General features: G+C 38.1%; 1 protein-coding gene across 1 annotated transcript in view; it reads left to right on the top strand.

Moving 5' to 3' along the window:
* LOC145672816 (phospholipid-transporting ATPase ABCA3-like) overlaps positions 1–18,467 on the top strand; it is a 276,701-nt gene that overhangs the window by 108,627 nt on the left and 149,607 nt on the right. The window contains exon 3 of the mRNA XM_081741968.1: positions 5,326–5,536. Within this exon, the coding sequence (XP_081598094.1) occupies positions 5,358–5,536 (179 nt within the window). The 5' untranslated portion in view covers positions 5,326–5,357. The remainder of the gene's footprint in view (positions 1–5,325; positions 5,537–18,467) is intronic.

Below are 18,467 nucleotides of genomic sequence, written 5' to 3'. Positions count from 1 at the left end.
CGTGTCCAAAACATTTGCCTCGTATTATCTTGGATGTCACAAAGCGCGTCTTGTCTCTTTCTCGAGACATGTCTTATCTCGTGCGCATTCGTTAACACTTGGGAAGGATTATCTTTCTACTCAAAGCATTGTTTTTATAATGGTTGCATATTTATGATAATTGCTGTCCACATAAATTACAGTCCTTTCAGTTGAATTAATTATGATTATTATTATTATTATTATTATTGAAATTGCAATATCTAGTTTAACGTTGGACGATTATGCACCTACGCTAGGGGAGAATGATGATGAATGAAATGGTGAAATGAAGAAAGTGGGAGGAAAATGGAAAATCTCAAGAAAACACATACCCATGCACACGGTATTTGTCCACCTCAAATTTCACTTGGCACGAAGTGGAATCGATCCACGGACCCCTTGCACCAAAGGTCCCTCCAATGCTTTATTATTATTATTATTATTATTATTATTATTATTATTAATAATAATAATAATAATAATAATAATTGAAGCGAGCTTAACGAGTTTCAACCGTACGACTCAACCAACGTTTGGGTGCCTGTTCGTTCGTCTGCTCCTCTCATAAAAGACATTTCATTTTAATGAAACTAGTAAGTGCCTTCTTTTAGCTCTGCGAAGTAACTATTGCTTGGAATATGAATCTGCAAAACATAAGAGGTAAAATTAACCAAATGGTGCAAGTTTCCACTTATGAAATGAAAATGAAATTTTGAGTTTTACGTCCCACGGTTATGCTAAAGGAGACGGTGATAATGAGTGATGAATGAAATGGTGGAATGAAGAAAGTGGGAGGAAATGGGAGAACCCCGAGAAAACCCACGCACACGGTGTTTGTCCACCACAAAGTTCACTTGGCGGGAGCAGGGTTTGAACCCGAGACCTCTAGCACCAGAGGTGAACGCTCTACCACTGAGCCACCGCGGCCCCAAGTTACCACTTATATATACAAAACAATTTTGCAATATCAACTACGTGAATCTTGTCCCATAAAGAAGCCGAAACCCCTACACCGAAGAGCCCTCCGAGATTTGATCATTGTCCACACGGACTGAAATTGTCATTTGAAGCCAAGACTTTAATATGAAGCCAATAATTTCTTTAAAATAGACGGAAAATTCGGAAGTTATAAGCATTTTCATATTTTTGCCTTTTCCCATAAGGGAGCCGTAGCCCCCTATACTGAAGACCCCCCAGGAGATTTGATCATTGTCCACTCGGACTGAATTTGTCATTTGGAACCAACACTTTAATACGAAGCAAAATATTTCTTTCAAATAGACGAAAAATTCGAAAGTTATAAACATGTTAATAATTTTGCCTTTTCTCATAAGTTGGCCGTATTAGCCTACACTGAAGAGCCCCAGGAGATTTGATCATTGACCACTTGGACTGAAATTCTCATTTGAAACCAAAACTTTAATATGAAGCCAAAAATTAAACTTTTACATCAATTTAAACTGACTGGGTTCCGGTTCCCCCCACTATTGTTTAGTTTAGTTAAGTGGTAATTTGTGACAGCTTCACATCATCAAAAGAATGTTTCACTTCCCCTCCCCTCCCCCAGGAGTTCGTGCTGGATCCACCACTGGAATCAATAGACACTCTTCCTATTCTTTTTGTCACCCTTGATTGTGTAGGGGCTCCCTCGTACAAATAAAGAAGTGGTAATATTACAATCAAGGGGCGCTATATATTAGGTATTTTTTTAGTTACCTACCCCTAACCGCACAGGGCCATCTTTCGTAGAATAAAAAATATTACGTGATATTCCAATCATGAAAGGGGAGAGGATGCTGTAAATATATTTCTTATTAATTTTGTCTGTCCTGCTTATCAAAAATTACTTTCTGTTGGAAGGCTACTGAAATGAGAGGGGCAAAATAAAAAGTCGTACCCCCTCCTACATGGTTGCTCAAATAAGTACTAAAGAAAGCATTTTAAACTAAGATATTTAAGATTTAAACTAGGAAACTAAGATATCCTACATTATGTAAGGATGGCATATTCAGGATTATTATTATTATTATTATTATTATTATTTGAATGTTTTTGGAGCACCGAAATTTTGTGAGACGAACAATGATATGTAGAGGTTTAAGATGTGTGGTCATAGAGGAGGAAAAACCAGGATTTTTCTCTGTCTGACTCTCTAACGTAAAGATTATGTGCTGAAGGTAAGAAGCATCATCATTCTACAATAGGTTGCTTTTACGTAGAATATCAATTACTTGAGTTCTCCTCCTTCGGTCGACTTACCTTATGTAGTAAATTCAAAACAATTTCAATTCAATACAAATACATTGTAAAACTTTTGCCGTAATTAAACATCTAGGGAAAATTAAACATTTAATAGGGAAATCTGTTATCAAAATATCCAAACACGTAGATAGAAGACTATGTAGTGAGAAATATTGTGAAACTTTATAAAATTCTCCAAATTAGAATTAACATTTACTGGGAAACATTCGTTATGCGCCAGCGAGCATATGGTGAGCAGTGAGCACAGGGGAAATAATTACGAAACTGTTTGCAAACAAAATTAGGGACGCTAATACAAGTGCGACAACAGCATTTTTTCTTTTTCTGGTATCGTCATGAGTTTTACACATACGTTACAATTTGGTTCTTTCCCAAATAAAAAAATAAAAAAATAACCGTAGTGTAGTGATAAAAATGATAACGGCACTTCCACGGGATCGAACCCGCTAACTTCAGCATACAGACTCGTTGCTTTAACTAACTGAGCTATTTGTTTTTTTACGTGAACTGCGCCTGTTCCGGTAAAGACGATATTTCATTACGATCGTCCTACCAATTCGTCCTTTTCCATAGATAATTTCCACTATTTGCTCTATCTTTATGTTAATACTTAGCATATATTCATATATTTGGAGTTTGCAGATAATGCATATAATAAGACATACTAGAAATATTCGTTAAAAGTTTAGTTTGTAGATTTAATCCACATTTCTCTCAATGACATAGATGTCGCTGCTTCGTGTTGAAATGCAGAATTCCCTCGTGTTCTTGAAAATTTCCCACTTTAGCAGAGTTGGTAATTCTCGAGATTTCTGTCGATTTAATGTTTTTTGCTTCTAATTTCTTTATTTTAAGCTAATATCTAACACAAATATTAAAAACGGGTTTGTTATTAACCTGTCCTGCTGGGGAAACCTTCCGAAATTTCGAACATATAAAGAAAACGGAGATATTTTCAAAACACTTCAAAATAAAGAGACGCGTCATTTATTTTGCTCATGGTAGTACCTATAAAATCAAAAATAGTTCCCATCAGCATCGACGACCTTCTGCCAACGTTCCGGAAGGCCATGGATTCCATCGCGATAGAACTTGATGGGCCGTGAAGCGAAGAAGGAACAAGTGCATTTTGCACCTATACTAAGGATTTGAACTGGGGTTCTCTAAGGTGATTGCCCAAGGAATTTAACAGGTGATAATCCGACGATGCAAAGTACGGGGAGTATGGCGGATGCAATAGTGTCTCCCATCCAAGGCGTAGAATGGTGTCCCGGGACATCCTAGCTAAGTGGGGCTTAGCGTTGTCGTGTAACAGGATCCCTTTGCGATCCAGAAGTGCTGGCTCCAGATTTTTTAGTTTTTCTTGAACATGGTTCAACTGCTGACAGTACACAATTGCATTTATACTCTGAACAACTGGTAGCAGTTCCCGATGCACGATGCCGCGAGAAGTCCACCGAACACAGGATTACCTTCTGGTGCAGTGCTGGTTTCGGCCGCTTTGGAACCGGTTCATTTGATGTCGACCAATGACGACGGTACCGTTGAGCTTCGTACGGGACTCACTTGTCATCACATGTTAACACCCTGTCCAGAAATGGCTCCATCCTCAGACGAAACGGAAAGAAACAGGTCTCTACTCACATTGCCTTCTGGCCCGGAGTCAAATCATGTGGGACCCATCGTACCAAGTTGTAGTGCTTTCCAAGTTGATGGAGATGCTGCCGAATGCTTTCTCCACTCACAATGAACTGTAGTCCAGTTCCTCACATGTCTGGCCACTGTTCGCCTCAATTGCTGCCTGAAGATCTTCATTTTGTACATGTGTTGGTCTTCCGACACGTTTTGCGTCTTCGAGTGTTTCGTCACCGTTCTTAAACTTGTTAAACCACCGCTGCACTGTCCGGATAGTCACGACACCCTCACCAAAGGCCTGGCATATCTTCCGCCCCGTTATAGCGGCGTTTGACCCGTATTTGAACTCGTACAGCATATAAGTTTTTATGGCCCTCTATGGGGGTCCCAAGTTCATTCTGTCCTTACGTAAGTTCACGGTGTAACTGAACTGCCACAACCAGGTAGTTTGTTGGATATAACCACGCCAACTACTGACGTTCGACTTATCTTCATACGCATTCAACTCACGCTGTGAGGGCCAATTGAACACAGACTTCGACAAAAAGCGACAGAACTTTCTTGGTTATCTTTATACGAGTAATACAGTAGAGCGTCGATTATCCGAAGTAATTGGAAGACATGGGTGTTCGGAAAACTGGTTTGTTCGGATAATCGAACTGTACTGTACTTTACTGTACTGTACTGTACTTCTACAGCCAGTGCCAAACTGACAGAAGTGTGCTGATTGTTGAAACACAGCGACTGGCGGCTTGGTCGGTCAGCAGCGCCTTATGAAGGCCCCATTAGAAGCAATGTTCCGCCAGCGGTGGCTCAGTGCGGCGACTACTGTGGGAAACTTGGTTTGGGAGTGAGGGGGATGATGGACGGTAGGGTGGGTAGAGTAACAGGTGCAAGCGAGTACACAGTTCGGTTAAGCGGTCATTCGGTTGACCGACGTTCGGATAATCGACGCTCTACTGTATATCAAAATAAATTGTAGTTAATAAACAATAATTAATAACACAATGTATAAAGACTGCATAAATAAATATGTTTTATGATGTATGTATATCATAAATAATAGTTGAACATGATTATTGTAGTCGTAGGCACACATTTCTTTCATCAATTTCAATATTTTATTTTTATGGTACCTTCTACCAGGCTTCTTAAAATACAATATAGGCCTATCCTCAAATTATGTTGTGGCTAGTTCCTTTTCCTGTTTTAATCATCTTTGACTTGCTCTTTTCTCTTCTACTTTTTCCAATACGGTTCTTCCATTACTTCTTGTGTTCCAGTGCACAATTTTTGTCAATTTCTCACTTAGGAATTTAACAATAAACTGTGTTTCGATCTTGTCGACCAACTGAATTATGTTCTATTTATTTTGCATGTCTTTCTGTAATTTTTTTTTTCGTATAGATCTTGGTGATGCTTGCAACAAACTTTCCGAAATGTATAGTGGAGGAACAAAACGGAGATTTTGTGTAGCCATTTCTCTTATCGGAGACCCTCCTCTTATTCTTCTGGATGAACCAACTGCTGGAGTAGATTCAATATCTCGGCTACGGATCTGGAAAATTCTTAACCAATGTCAAGAGAAAGGACAGGCCATTATCATTACTTCTCAAAGGTAATATTCTTTACTTTTGTCTTTATTAAAATCAGTTACGATCATGTTTAAAAAATCTCGACTATTCAATCTTATTTTAAATGCCTTGTAGTCTTACAAGTGAGCAGTTGAAGCGATGACAAGGTTGAAGAGAGTGATGTTTTGTACGAAGAGTATGTAGCAGTTTTAGGGAAGAATAAATAGATACCAAGTCACTTGAAACAATGTTAATCTAAACAAAAGTAACCGGATTTGACAACCATAGTGACTGGTGAAATTGCTTCCCTTTAAATGTGCTAAGTGTTTACTCTTGTCTGCAAACGAAATACATTAATTTATTCTTTCAGTGACTCACAATTATCCATCAGGAATACTATGATGCGATTTGCCTAGAAAGAATTCGGCTAGCGCTCACAACTTCATAGCACATGGCTTAGATTTGATTTAAATGAAGCATTTAGAACATACGCATCTTCGTTACGACTGTTAAAAGAAAAAAGGAGCCATTAGCAATGAGGTCTAACCTTCGAGTTGGCATCCAAATGAAGCTATAACATTTTCACGATCAGTATCAAAACTGTCTGGATACGAAAGCTTTTGTTGCTGTGACCAGTGCCGTAAACGACTTCACACATTAGGGGTTTAAAACTTAAGTCTTCACTTCGCACAGTGTTCTCGTCACCAGTACGACCGATGCTAATGAACGAATGTGCAAGCATTCAGTAAAACCGTTGGTAATTTGTTATATTTATTAAAAATAATCATATTCTAATGTAAATACGATCACAGGCAGTGGCAGGTAAACTACACTTATCACGAAAAACTTTTACTTATTACGCAATGATTTTTATTTTGTAATTTATGTTCGCAGATGAGTAAAAGACTAATAATGAATAACCAACTACTTAGCCTTTACATGGGAGACATTTTCTCATGGTTTCAGTTGAAGTGTTTCCACACTGAGAAAAATCCGTACTCCGGACCGCGGTATATTGTACAAATATACGGAATCCTCTTGCTTACTCCAAAAATCACTAAGGAGCATACGTTATCCGTATGCTGCATAGGCACTGCTTTTAGATGTTACATCATGTCGTTGCAGGATGTCTGATATCTAACAGTCTTCCATATATTACATACATATATATATAAATTACATTCGTCAGCTATATGTTATATACGTCCATTTGTACGTGAGATCCTGACCGCCTATATTGTTTCATGCGTAAAGTACGTACAGATAGAACACTTATACAGAAAGTATTATAAAATATGCGTTATGTTCCCTGGACGTTAAATCCAAAAACTACAGGATTTACAAATGTAATACGATTTTACGTACTCCACATACATTTTTCTCAGTGCAGAAGTAATTATTTTGTATTCTGAAATTACTTTTACTTTATATTTTTGAAATGAAGAATATTATTAGCCATCAGTCAAGATTTTTGTGTTAACAGAAAAAAATATTTCTTCACAGAGAATAATTTCATGTTCGTTTGTGGACAAGTTGTTAGTTTTACTGACATGTGTAAAATGCTTTCAATACTGTAGCATATGGAGAATTTCGTCAAGGGGAAGGGGGTTAGCTGACAAGTTCATATTATTTTAGGTGTTTGAATACATATTTTCACATGGTAAATATTTTCAGAAACTGGATGCAGTTAGCTAAGGATAGAAGTCAGTGGAGAGCTTTTGTGAACGCGTCATTGAACCTCCGGGTTCCATAGGCCATAGAGTTAGTTAGTTAGTTAGTTAAATGTTTATTTTTGTGTAATATCTGGCTCAATGGTGGGTTAAAATTCCGAAGCCTCCCTCGATACGCCACTGTTTTAATATATGATAGTAAAACACTTTACACGTAGGCCTACAACGCTTTATTTTAAATCTTTTTATAATCAAAATAAAGCTATACAAAAGTTTGTACGCGTAAGTTTTAATGTTGTATTTTGACCAACAATTAATCAGGGTCAAATCAAATCGCTGGTTCTGAATGAAGAGACAGTTTAAAAGACTGCGCGGGGAAGTAGTAATTATTTTCCTTCTTGGCTACGGAAATATTGCTAAAAATACAGGAGGTACACTCATGTTCAAAATTAATGTCACATGTCTATAAATATGTTGTTGTAGGAATATAATTTGATAACGAATTCCCCCGGTATTTCTTATAATGTTAGTATGTGTATAATTGGCAAAGACATGTACGTGGCAAATTTCATGTCCAAGAGCAGTATATAAGAACAATGAAACAAAAATAAAACTTTCTTGTCCATTTAGCAGCATTTTGTTTTACTCACTCTAATTTTCGCATTTATAATTCTTTTCCTGTGAAATTTTCCACAAATATTCAGTTCCCGATTATATACATAGTATCAGTATTAAAAGTATCCTGCAAAATCATTATCTAATTATATTCTTACAAGAAGACAGTTATAGATATGCGACAATCATTTTGGATATGAGTGTACATTCACAATTCATTGTCAGATGAGTGATAAATACGACGGGAGCTTGTGATGGCTGCAAGGAGTTCAAAGAAGGATATACCAATTCACACGACGAGGGTGCCAAAACTATAGCGCCAGATGACCTTGTAGAACGCATAAATCAGTGTTCCAATTTGGGGTGAAAGTTGCTAAATCTAACAAGGGAACCTTCCGAAAATGATAGTTGCAGTCAAAGATGTGGCCTATGCCAATTGAAAGAACTGTAATAGAGATAAACATTCCCAAAAAATTAGCTGCCCATAGCAATAGGTTCAAGAAATATAAGCGGTGGAAGTTCGGGAAACAGCAAGGTTGGACAAGGGGGGAAAGTGCAAATTCCGCAAAAAAGGGGGACACGGCAAAATACAATGCTGACAAGTGATGTATAGAAAGAGACTTGCCACAATAGGGAACAAATGAAGGCCACCAGTGGGGTTAACAGTGTTACCAACTGCAATGAAAAGTACATGTTTTGCAAAGAGCACTATATGAAGCGAGTGCAATATTCAGTGTCAACCTGTCATGTAGAATATGGCGTGTATAATCAGTGGTACAATCTAACAAAAGAAAATTAGAAAAACAGAAGTACGAAAAATACGGAAAAGACGAAGTTGGCCATAATGCGCCACAATTGATCAGGAGCTGTGCATATTAGAATGCACAAAACAAGAAAGCACCAACTATGCAGGAAACCGACGTACCTAGAGTCGAAAAGAAAAACGAGTTCCAAAGTTGGCAACACTGGCCATGAACATGCAGGCAAGTCTAATATAGTTAGGCCACTCGCTTCACAAAAAGAAAATTTCGGCAACAGGCATTAATTACCCTTCGCATCATTTGTACATGCTCGGCCGCATTGTACGTGCAATTGTTCGATGAGACAATGGTCCAAACAGAAGATATATTTGCAGTGAGCACAGCGGAATACTGCCAATCCGTCACACATGGTACAATGATCGTCTGTGAATGTCTCGAAACAGTGCCCTAGAGGTGTCGGAACCTTTGGTGGTCTTTCTATCACATATCCACACATGTAGAAAACAAACGTAATCAAAGGCTTGATCTGCAGCGTGTTGCTGTCTGCAGTACTATCACCGCCTATATGATATATCCAGAGTGTCCCACCTAATTCTGCGACTGAAATAATTTCAAAGCGAAAAAAATGTGACACATCCAGTTGTGCAGGAATGAATCCATGTCAGCGGGCAACAAACTTCTGTGAGACGCAAGTGCCCCCAAGTCCCCCATCATAGGGTCCCAGAGGCCATCTTCAAAATTTCAAATAGCACCATCGGTCGAGTTATATTTCTTTCGATAAATCTTGGAATATGCAACAACGCATATCAGAAATATTTATTATATGGGATTTCAAAATGGCCGCCAAAAATATCTGCTTGGTGACAAGAACAACGTGCATTTTTGGCGGCCATTTTGAAACCCGTGCTTCATATAGCAAATGTTTCTTATAGGCGGTGTTGTATAGTGATGGGATTTTTACCGGTAAATATTTTTTGGGTATTTACCTTGGGTAAATACCCAGGTATTTACCCAAATTGGGTAAATATAAGGGTTTTTTTCCTTTCAATCATGTATGTGATACAGATCTTCTTGAGCAGTACATAAAAATAATGAAAAGGTAACATTAGATCCAGTAGAAGCTAGAACAATTGTCAAAAGGCATTAAATTTATTATTTTCATTAATAGAAATGAGTTGAGTTGATTTTGAGTTTAACGTCCCGTTCAGCAGCGAGGCTATATGAGACGTGGACCTACTGATTAACGTGGAATCCGAACCACATGAACTCCCGCCGGGAATCGAACCCGGGCCTCCCATGCCAAAGGCGCGTATTTAATAGAAATGAGTTATGTGGTCATTCCTATTTTGATATTTTTCCAGAGAGCACAGTTTAATCAACGGATCACTCTGATAAAGACTACATCAATTTTTTTCTGCAAATAAAGAAACTAAGCAAGTACATGGAACGCTGATAAATTCTTTTCTTTTAATTTACATTCTGCAAGTGACTATGGGCGACAAGCCATTACAACTGACATGACTTGAAATATATTTTCTGTTATATCATACATGCTTTAACTACAAATTGAACATAGCAAGAGTAGGAGTATATACGAAGACTTTCACACTTCCCTACACTTGCTCGCTAGGCATCACAATATAATAAAAAATGAGTTGTCTGAAGCCAGAATGAAGTAAGTGCATTTTTATGTTTTGCGGGAAACTAGCATTCTTGGGAACAAAATAGATAAAATGCTTCACATGACGGTTACGTCAGTTTCTTTAATTAGTTTATGATTGGGTGGCATCAGATTCATACGCGTAATTCAAATTATTCCATGCTTTAATTTAGAATTGGGCAAAATTCAGTTAGTTTTCTCTGGTTTCAAACACCTCAATTGACAGTATCAAGCGAATAAAAGTACAAAAAAATTAGAGAACATTCAGGGCTTAGTAACGTTCTCGAAATATTCTATACACATAAGGGCAAAACGTTATCTCGTTATGAGATGGCATTTCTACCAAGATTACTCATCGTATTCATCGGATACATGAAATGAATATATGGAATCATCGCTGGTAATGTCTCCATTTATCTCGCACATATAAGAAGTGTCATTTTCACTGTCTTCTTCATGGGTTCTCCTTTTTCTTGGTATCATGATGCATTCCAAATGTAATGAACTTGTATCTTCCGATAACTTATTTTCTAAGTCTTCCTGCTGCTCTGACTCAACAGTCTTCTCAGTCTCTTTACGCTGTGTTGATACTTTTGGCTTCTGTTCCCGGTGATGCAACTTCCAGTTATAAGCTATACATGTAATTTTTCCGGCTCTGAAAGCAGTCAGTCTATTCCTTGACTTAGTGTGAATTTTTGAGAAATTACTGAAGGATCATTCTGTGATGTCTGGTAATACCAATGATGTTAATATCCGCTGTGCGACTTCAGATAATGGGTACTTCCACACAAACCTTGCCACCAAATTACTTGGTTTATTTCACCAAAACTTGTCCAAATGAACTTCTTGCCCCACAAACTTTTCTTTACCTTGTAATGTGCGAAATCCTTCATAACATTTACAAGATCTACTTTCATGTTCTCTGCAACCTTGTGTATGAACTCCAATCCATCGAGATCTTGTTCTGGAGTCAAGTCAAACCCCTGTGATTAATGGATGGTTCTGGTATAGTGAATCGGCTGAAGTGCTGTAACTTTTCTGCTTTCGAAATTATTAAGAATATGTGTTTCTTCTACTTTGGACAATGGGAATTCAGGTACAGTTGTTCTTAGTTGTTCTTCGATTTCTTTGACAGCAGGAACAACTCGGTGTATGTTACATTCATCAGATTCTAATATATTTATCCATGAGACTTTTGGCTTAAGAACATATATTAGCTTTTTCAACTGTCACCCAGAAAACCTCATCTTCAAATAACCTTGCTTTGTGGTCTTTAATAAATGCTGTATATCTTGCAGTGTTTTCATGAACAGCTAGATTATGTAAAGTGATTTTGTAACTTTCAGACTTTCAAAAGATTGTAAATAGCTTCCTCAGCGGGTTTTACATGGAAGAGTAAGAGAAGTGTGAATGTTCTTTTCATTGTCAATTGCATGAAAAGGCATTCAGTACTTGAGTATTTTAACCATTTCAATAACGACTACAACATTTGCCATAAGTGAGGAAATTGAAGAAAACTACAAAATATCACTGCAGACAAGGTTAAACGTGTGTGTTTTACGTGACTATGTTTGCAAATGGAAATACTTTTGTTTGACAAGAGAAAAATCCTTCTGCATATTTGCTGCATCATCACAAATGAGAACAAAGAACTTTGCTTGCGTCGTATTTTTCAATGACATCAAATACTTATCTCTAATGCACTCAGCAGTGTTACGGTTACCTTCCGTGTTGATAAACTGAACAAATATTGAATGGGGGTTTGTAATATTAAAGTTGAGTATTCCCTCATTACGAACATTACTCCAACCGCCACATCGAAGATTTAGATACTTGCAACCTTGTTGTCTTTGCATTTCATTAAACTTGGCATCAAATTGTCCCTAAAAATTTCAACTTGTTTGACCATGTGGCCATTATTTTGCAAAATATAAGCTATTTGAAAATACTTGTAAATTCTTTTACCAACCCCTTTTCAGCCATCGTTTTTTGACTCTTTTACAAGGTCATATGGCAAGTCCTTGAATTATATGAAATAAAATTACGTGTACATTAATAGAAATACTTGCGCTGGGCTAGGGTAAATGCAATGCCATATATAAAAAATTAATTGTTGAATTTATTACATAAGTAGTTAACTATCCTTTGCTATTTGCAATTTTTATCTGAACTTTGAGACAACTTATAGACACAGCAAGCCAGCAAACTACTCCCTTATCTCTCAACCCAAAACGTAACGTGATATGTGATGTGTGTGTGAGCTCATTAACTCATTAAATTACATGTGTTACGGTATGCATATATAGGCTACTTACCTTTTCATCAACTGTCATTGTATCCATAAAAGTGATAATGCTACTAGTTGAACTTTTTACATTGATGGAGGAATCTTCATATATGAAACTGCATCAAAGTTTTATAAGACGCCCTTGTCAGTAAAGAGTCATCAATGCTTTTATTTTTACTACAACTTGACGTAGGTTATACACTTTCATTCACTTGTTTTGTCCCAATGACACAAATTTCTCCCTTGTAAACCTTTTAAAATTGTTTTCTTTAGACCTTCAGGATACTTAAAATATTTATACACATGATCTGACATTTCATTTACGTATGCGTGCTTATAGTTTCCATCACATTACTTGCAATTTACTGATATATCATTTCGTACATCATATGCGCAACATTACTTTCCTTTCTACCCATTTTAAGTTTTTTTTCTCCCTGAATAAAAGAAAACTTAGGAAATTGAACTAAGATAAGAGGCACGTCTACTCTTAAGTCTCAAATCAGTACCAGTACTGAACTTAATTAGAAAAGGAATGGTTCGAAGCAATTTTACCAGATATATATTATGAGTTTCCAGTGTTGCAGGTTTGCATCTTTGTTTAACCACATCTGTATCTGGAAGATTTTATTCTGCTATTTTTGAGTCCACTATGTCTTCTTATTATGTAATCTTGAAGTTTGTAATAAATACCCATTTTTTGGGTAGGTAAATAAAATTTCGGTATTTACCGGGTATTTACCCAATTTTTATTTACCTACCCAGTGGGTAAATACCCAAGTCCCATCCCTAAGTGTTGTATCTATCCAGAGAAATATCATCCGCCCCCTGTTCCCATTTGAAATGTTGCAGTTGACCCCTCGAGCCTTATGATGGGGGCCCTGGGGGACTTGTTCCTTACAAAGTTTTCTTGGCCCTCGACATGAGTACATTCCTGTGCAATTGGATTTGCAACATCTCTTTTCGCTTCGCAACAATTTGAGATCACAATGTTCGATGCAATGTTAAGACACAACATATATTTGTGGCGGCCATTTTGAAAAACATGCTTTATATAGCAAATGTTTCCTATAGGTGTTGTTGCACATTCCATGATCTATCGAGAGATATACAACTCGGTCTCTGTTGCCATTTGAAAGTTTGAAGTTGGCTCCTGGGGTCCTATGATGGGGATCCTGGGGGCACTTGCTTCTCACAGACTTTTATCACCTCCTGACATTGGTACATTCCTGCACAACTGGATCCGTCACATGTTTGTTCGTTTCGCAAATCTTTCAGGTCACAAAGTTTGGTGGGACACCCTGTATATTCCCACATACGACCCAACCATAACATAATGTTCACTACTTCTATTATCGGTTGTTGGCTCAACCCAACAATTTCATGTTCCCCGACTTGACATTGCCTCAATCACTCTAGCATTGATGCATTCCGAGTGATGCCTGTTGCCGGAATTTTCTTTTTGTGAAGCGAGTGGCCTAACTATATTAGACTTGCCTGCATGTTCATGGCCAGTGTTGCCAACTTTGGAACTCGTTTTTCTTTTCGACTCTAGATACGTTGGTTTCCTGCATAGTTGGTGCTTTCTTGTTTTGTGCATTCTAATATGCACAGCTCCTGATCAATTGTGGCGCATTATGGCCAACTTCGTCTTTTCCGTATTTTTCGTACTTCTGATGTTTTATTTTTTTGTTAGATTGTACCACTGATTATACACGCCATATCTTATGTTCTACATGACAGGTTGACACTGAATATTGCACTCACTTCATATAGTGCTCTTTGCAAAACATGTACTTTTCATTGCAGTTGGTAACACTGTTAACCCCACTGGTGGCCTTAATTTGTTCCCTATTGTGGCAAGTCTCTTTCTATACATCACTTGTCAGCATTGTATTTTGCCGTGCCCCCCTTTTTTGCGGAATTTGCACTTTTCCCCTTGTCCAACCTTGCTGTTTCCCGAACTTCCACCCCTTATATTTCTTGAACCTATTGCTATGGGCAGCTAATTGTTTGGGAATGCTTATCTCTGTTACAGTTCTTTCAATTGGCATAGGTCACATCTTTCACTGCAACTATCAATTTCGGAAGGTTCCTTTGTAAGGGATTCGACTTCCAGAATAGCGACCAAAAAATTACGATTGGCAATTTTTTGATGACTTTTAAATAACAATTTGGCAATTTATTTACAAATCTAGTGAATTTGAGCTGTGACCAAATTAAGCACTATTAGGCCTACTTGCAAGAAGTTTTCATATCTTTTCCTTTTACTAATTTGGATCAATTTAAGCGTCAGTGAGTTCGGCAAATATACAGCCTACATATCGTATGAAATCTTCAAAATTCTACTTTGTGTTCTGATAGGCAATGTGTTACCCTCTAACGGAGAAGAATTTTAACCTTCCAGCTCATTTAATTTGCAGAACTTCCGTTCAGTGGCACAAATAATACAGCATTACCGATTATCTCTGAAAGTTCGAGTAAACGGTGAAGTTGGTGTAAGTTTATTCTTTTGTAAACTTTTATCTTTCATGTGTTTTTTCTAAACATCTTTGATTTCAATGAAGTGAAATTGATCACAAAGTGAAACATATATGTTTTATTAAAAGGAAATTATTGTCAAGACACTATTGTCTAAATTGTATATATACAGGGCGACTGGTAATTCGATGCATTCCTTGCAAGGATATATTCTACAAGTATTTTGGAACATTTTTACTTATATGAACCGGAGGTCGCAAATCAATAGTTTCTGAGTAATTGCACATGTATGAATTCTTTGATATTTGCTGGATAACGAAAGATGCACGAAACGTTTTACCATGATCCATTTCCACATGTCTTAGAGCTATGAAATTTTAAATGTGTAATCCTGTGTACCTATATAGGTCATGTGGTAATGTGCAGCGAATAACTCTGCACCGTTGCTGTGTTATAGATCCGAACGTGAAGTAAGGTGTAATGGTCCAAAATACATTACTGCACCTCAGAAATCAGCTTGGCAACATCGCGGAAGCACTTGACCCTAAGAAATGACTGCATTGTTGGGAAGGAGTGGAATGAACATAGTATGCGGTCAAGAGAAAACGCGAACTATGACGGATTTCATATCCAGGGTCGTGCATATATCTGGTCATCATTCGAGCAGTGATCGGTTGCGTTATTTTCCAGGACGCAGACACCATTTCTCAGCATGCCATGCTCTGGGATTTTACAGAATCCCTCAACACATGCAGCAATAAGGCATAGTATATCCTGCTCCTTGTGGTCCCCTTTGCCTGGAAAGCAAGTAGTAGAACCCCATGTTGATCCCAAATAAACGTGATCATCACTTTAGTCGCTCAGAGTTGAACACGGACTTCCTTTGGTGGTGGTATGTCGGCACGCTTTCATTGGTGTGACGAGATTTTCCCTAATTTTCTTCACTCACATCAGACGAAGGACGGATTCTTACCTTCTAGAAGGCCAGGGCCAGTTTCTTCCCAGATCCTAGACCCATTTAAAGGACCGATTGGACCCGGAGTTGGAGCTCCGAACCCTTTTTTGAGTCATTCCCTTGCATAAATAAATAAATAGCAATCAAAATCAATGACAGCGCGCCGACGTACGACCACCAAATGAAGTCCGTGTTCAACTCTAAGCAACCAAAGTGATGATCACGTTTGTTTGGGATCAACATGGGGTTTTACTACTTGCTTTCCAGGCAAAGGGGACCACAATTAGCAGAATATACTATGCCTCACTGCTGTGTGCGCAGAGGGATTCTGTAAAATCCCAGAACGTGGTATGTTGACAAATGGTGTCTGCCTCCTGGAAAACAACACACTCGTTCACTGCTCGAATGATGGCCAGACAGATGAACGACCCTGAGTATGAAATCAATCATAGTTCGCCTTTTATCTTGACCGCACACTATCTTCATTCCACCTCTTCCCAACCACGCAGTTATTTCCTAGAGCAAGTGCTTCTGCGATGTTGCCAAGCTGATTTCTGAGGTGCAGTAATGGATTTTGGACCACTCCACCTCACTTGACGTTCGGATCTATAACTCACCAACGGTGTACAATTACGAGCTCTACATTACCACATGACCTACATAGGGTTGCAGGATTACAAATGTAAAATTTCATCCCCCTACAATATGTGGAAATGGATCAAGGTAAAACTTTCCCGTGCACCTTTCGTTATCCAGCAAATTTCAAAGAAATGGCACATGCAAATTACTCAGAAACTATTGATTTGCGACACATAGGTGAAAATGTTGCAAAATACTTGTAGAATATCCCTTTGCAAGGATTGCATCGAATTACCAGTCACCCTATATATATATATATGGGTAACCAAGGCAAGAGTGAACGCCGGGGCAAGAGTGAAAACAAACACTATTTACGGAGAAGTGGCAACGTCGGTAAATACGCGAATGTTGAAAACTAGTTCGGCATGGCATATGTCAGAACGGTAAGGAAATGAGCCGTGTGCGTGCAGTGTGAAGAGCAGCAGAGCGGAAAGTTTGTTTTAGAAGGAAAGCAGTAGAAGATTCGTAGGTCGTGTCACAGTATGTAATGTAGGTTCAGTTCAAGGTACAGGACTGGAAATATTTCATGAAGAAGCTGTATCGGTTCGTATTTCTTATCAGTAGTACGCAAGAAGAAAAAGTGCTTAGACGGGGGATGGCGGGCAATGATTGGAATATGCCTAAGGCGGGGCAAGCGTGAACGTTCACTCTTGCCCTTTGTGGTATAGTTGGGTAATGAAACTATAGGAGCCAACATGCAACATTGAGTAAAAGACATTTACAGAGGTAAGAGAAATTAGCGGCCACAGACTACTAACGAAACGTTTGCATTATCGTTTAGAATTTCACAGCCTGAGCACATGTAATACCGCATGAGAATGTCAACAGGCAATGTTGCACGGGAACAGAAAAGAAGCTAGGAACAGCAAACAAGTAATTCCCATCAAAGTCATCCAACCAAAACACAAAGCATCACTCATCAGTCAAATATACCTGTACCGCACAACATCGATATGCCCTGCCAATTCCGTGGGGAATTGTTTTTCAGATACACCAAACGTTGAAATGTAGATTTCCTGTATCATATGCAATGAGTGATCTCACGAACAATATTCCGACTTTAAACAAAGGAAATCTGTGTACGTGTGTGACCACTGTGAATGTATGTAGCACAACACGTAATATTTTTGTGACGAATATTGAACTGATTCCTCCTATTTTCATATTTTGTCTTTATAATATGTATGATATATTATTGTAACTTTTGTTGGCAGTTCCATTTGACACTAATGTGTTTGGTATTTTATAACTTCCTGTAGTTCCATGTAACCAGTACATACGCATCTATGATTCAAAGTGTTTCCTGGCGTTTATGTCTACGCTTCTATGTTTTCATTCGACTGTACAGTGTTGCTCCAACCGTTGTTTACTCTTAACCCACCACATGGGGCCAGAGTAGAAAATTTTTCCTTCGCCAAAACTATGTTATTCCTCTGCATGCTCTGCTTGCTTTGTCGCAATTAGACTGTATATGTTATTAGAGATAACAGGCTTTCACATCAAAGAGATATTGCGTCTTTCGCTGTAACGATTACACTGCAATCCTTTGATTTACAAAAAGTGTTCACTCTTGCCCTTGTTGACCATATATATATATGGAGAGAGAGAGAGAGACGGAATATCACTAACTAAGCGACTTTTCACCCACCTCAAATTGGAATCATTTCATCTCCCAATCTTCCATTTAGCAATTTTTTGCGTCAATTGAACCTGTCAATTGGACTTCCGAATCAAACCTAGTCCATTCGATAAACATAACAAGGAAATGTTCATGCACAAAAAAGTAGGTGTGATGGACAACGGAGTAAGTCCCTGGGGCCCATTAACCCTATTAGTATAAAGGAAATGGTAGGCTCATAGTGAAATAGCTATTGCATCAACACTGTTCATTAGAAAGTCATGACTTA

This window comes from Thermobia domestica, chromosome 16, assembly GCF_964235325.1.
Source record: "Thermobia domestica chromosome 16, izTheDome1.hap1.1, whole genome shotgun sequence".
In the NCBI taxonomy this organism is placed as follows: Eukaryota; Metazoa; Arthropoda; class Insecta; order Zygentoma; family Lepismatidae; genus Thermobia; species Thermobia domestica.
The sequence above is the reverse complement of the archived record's forward strand: the minus strand, read 5'-3'. Positions and strand labels throughout refer to the sequence as shown.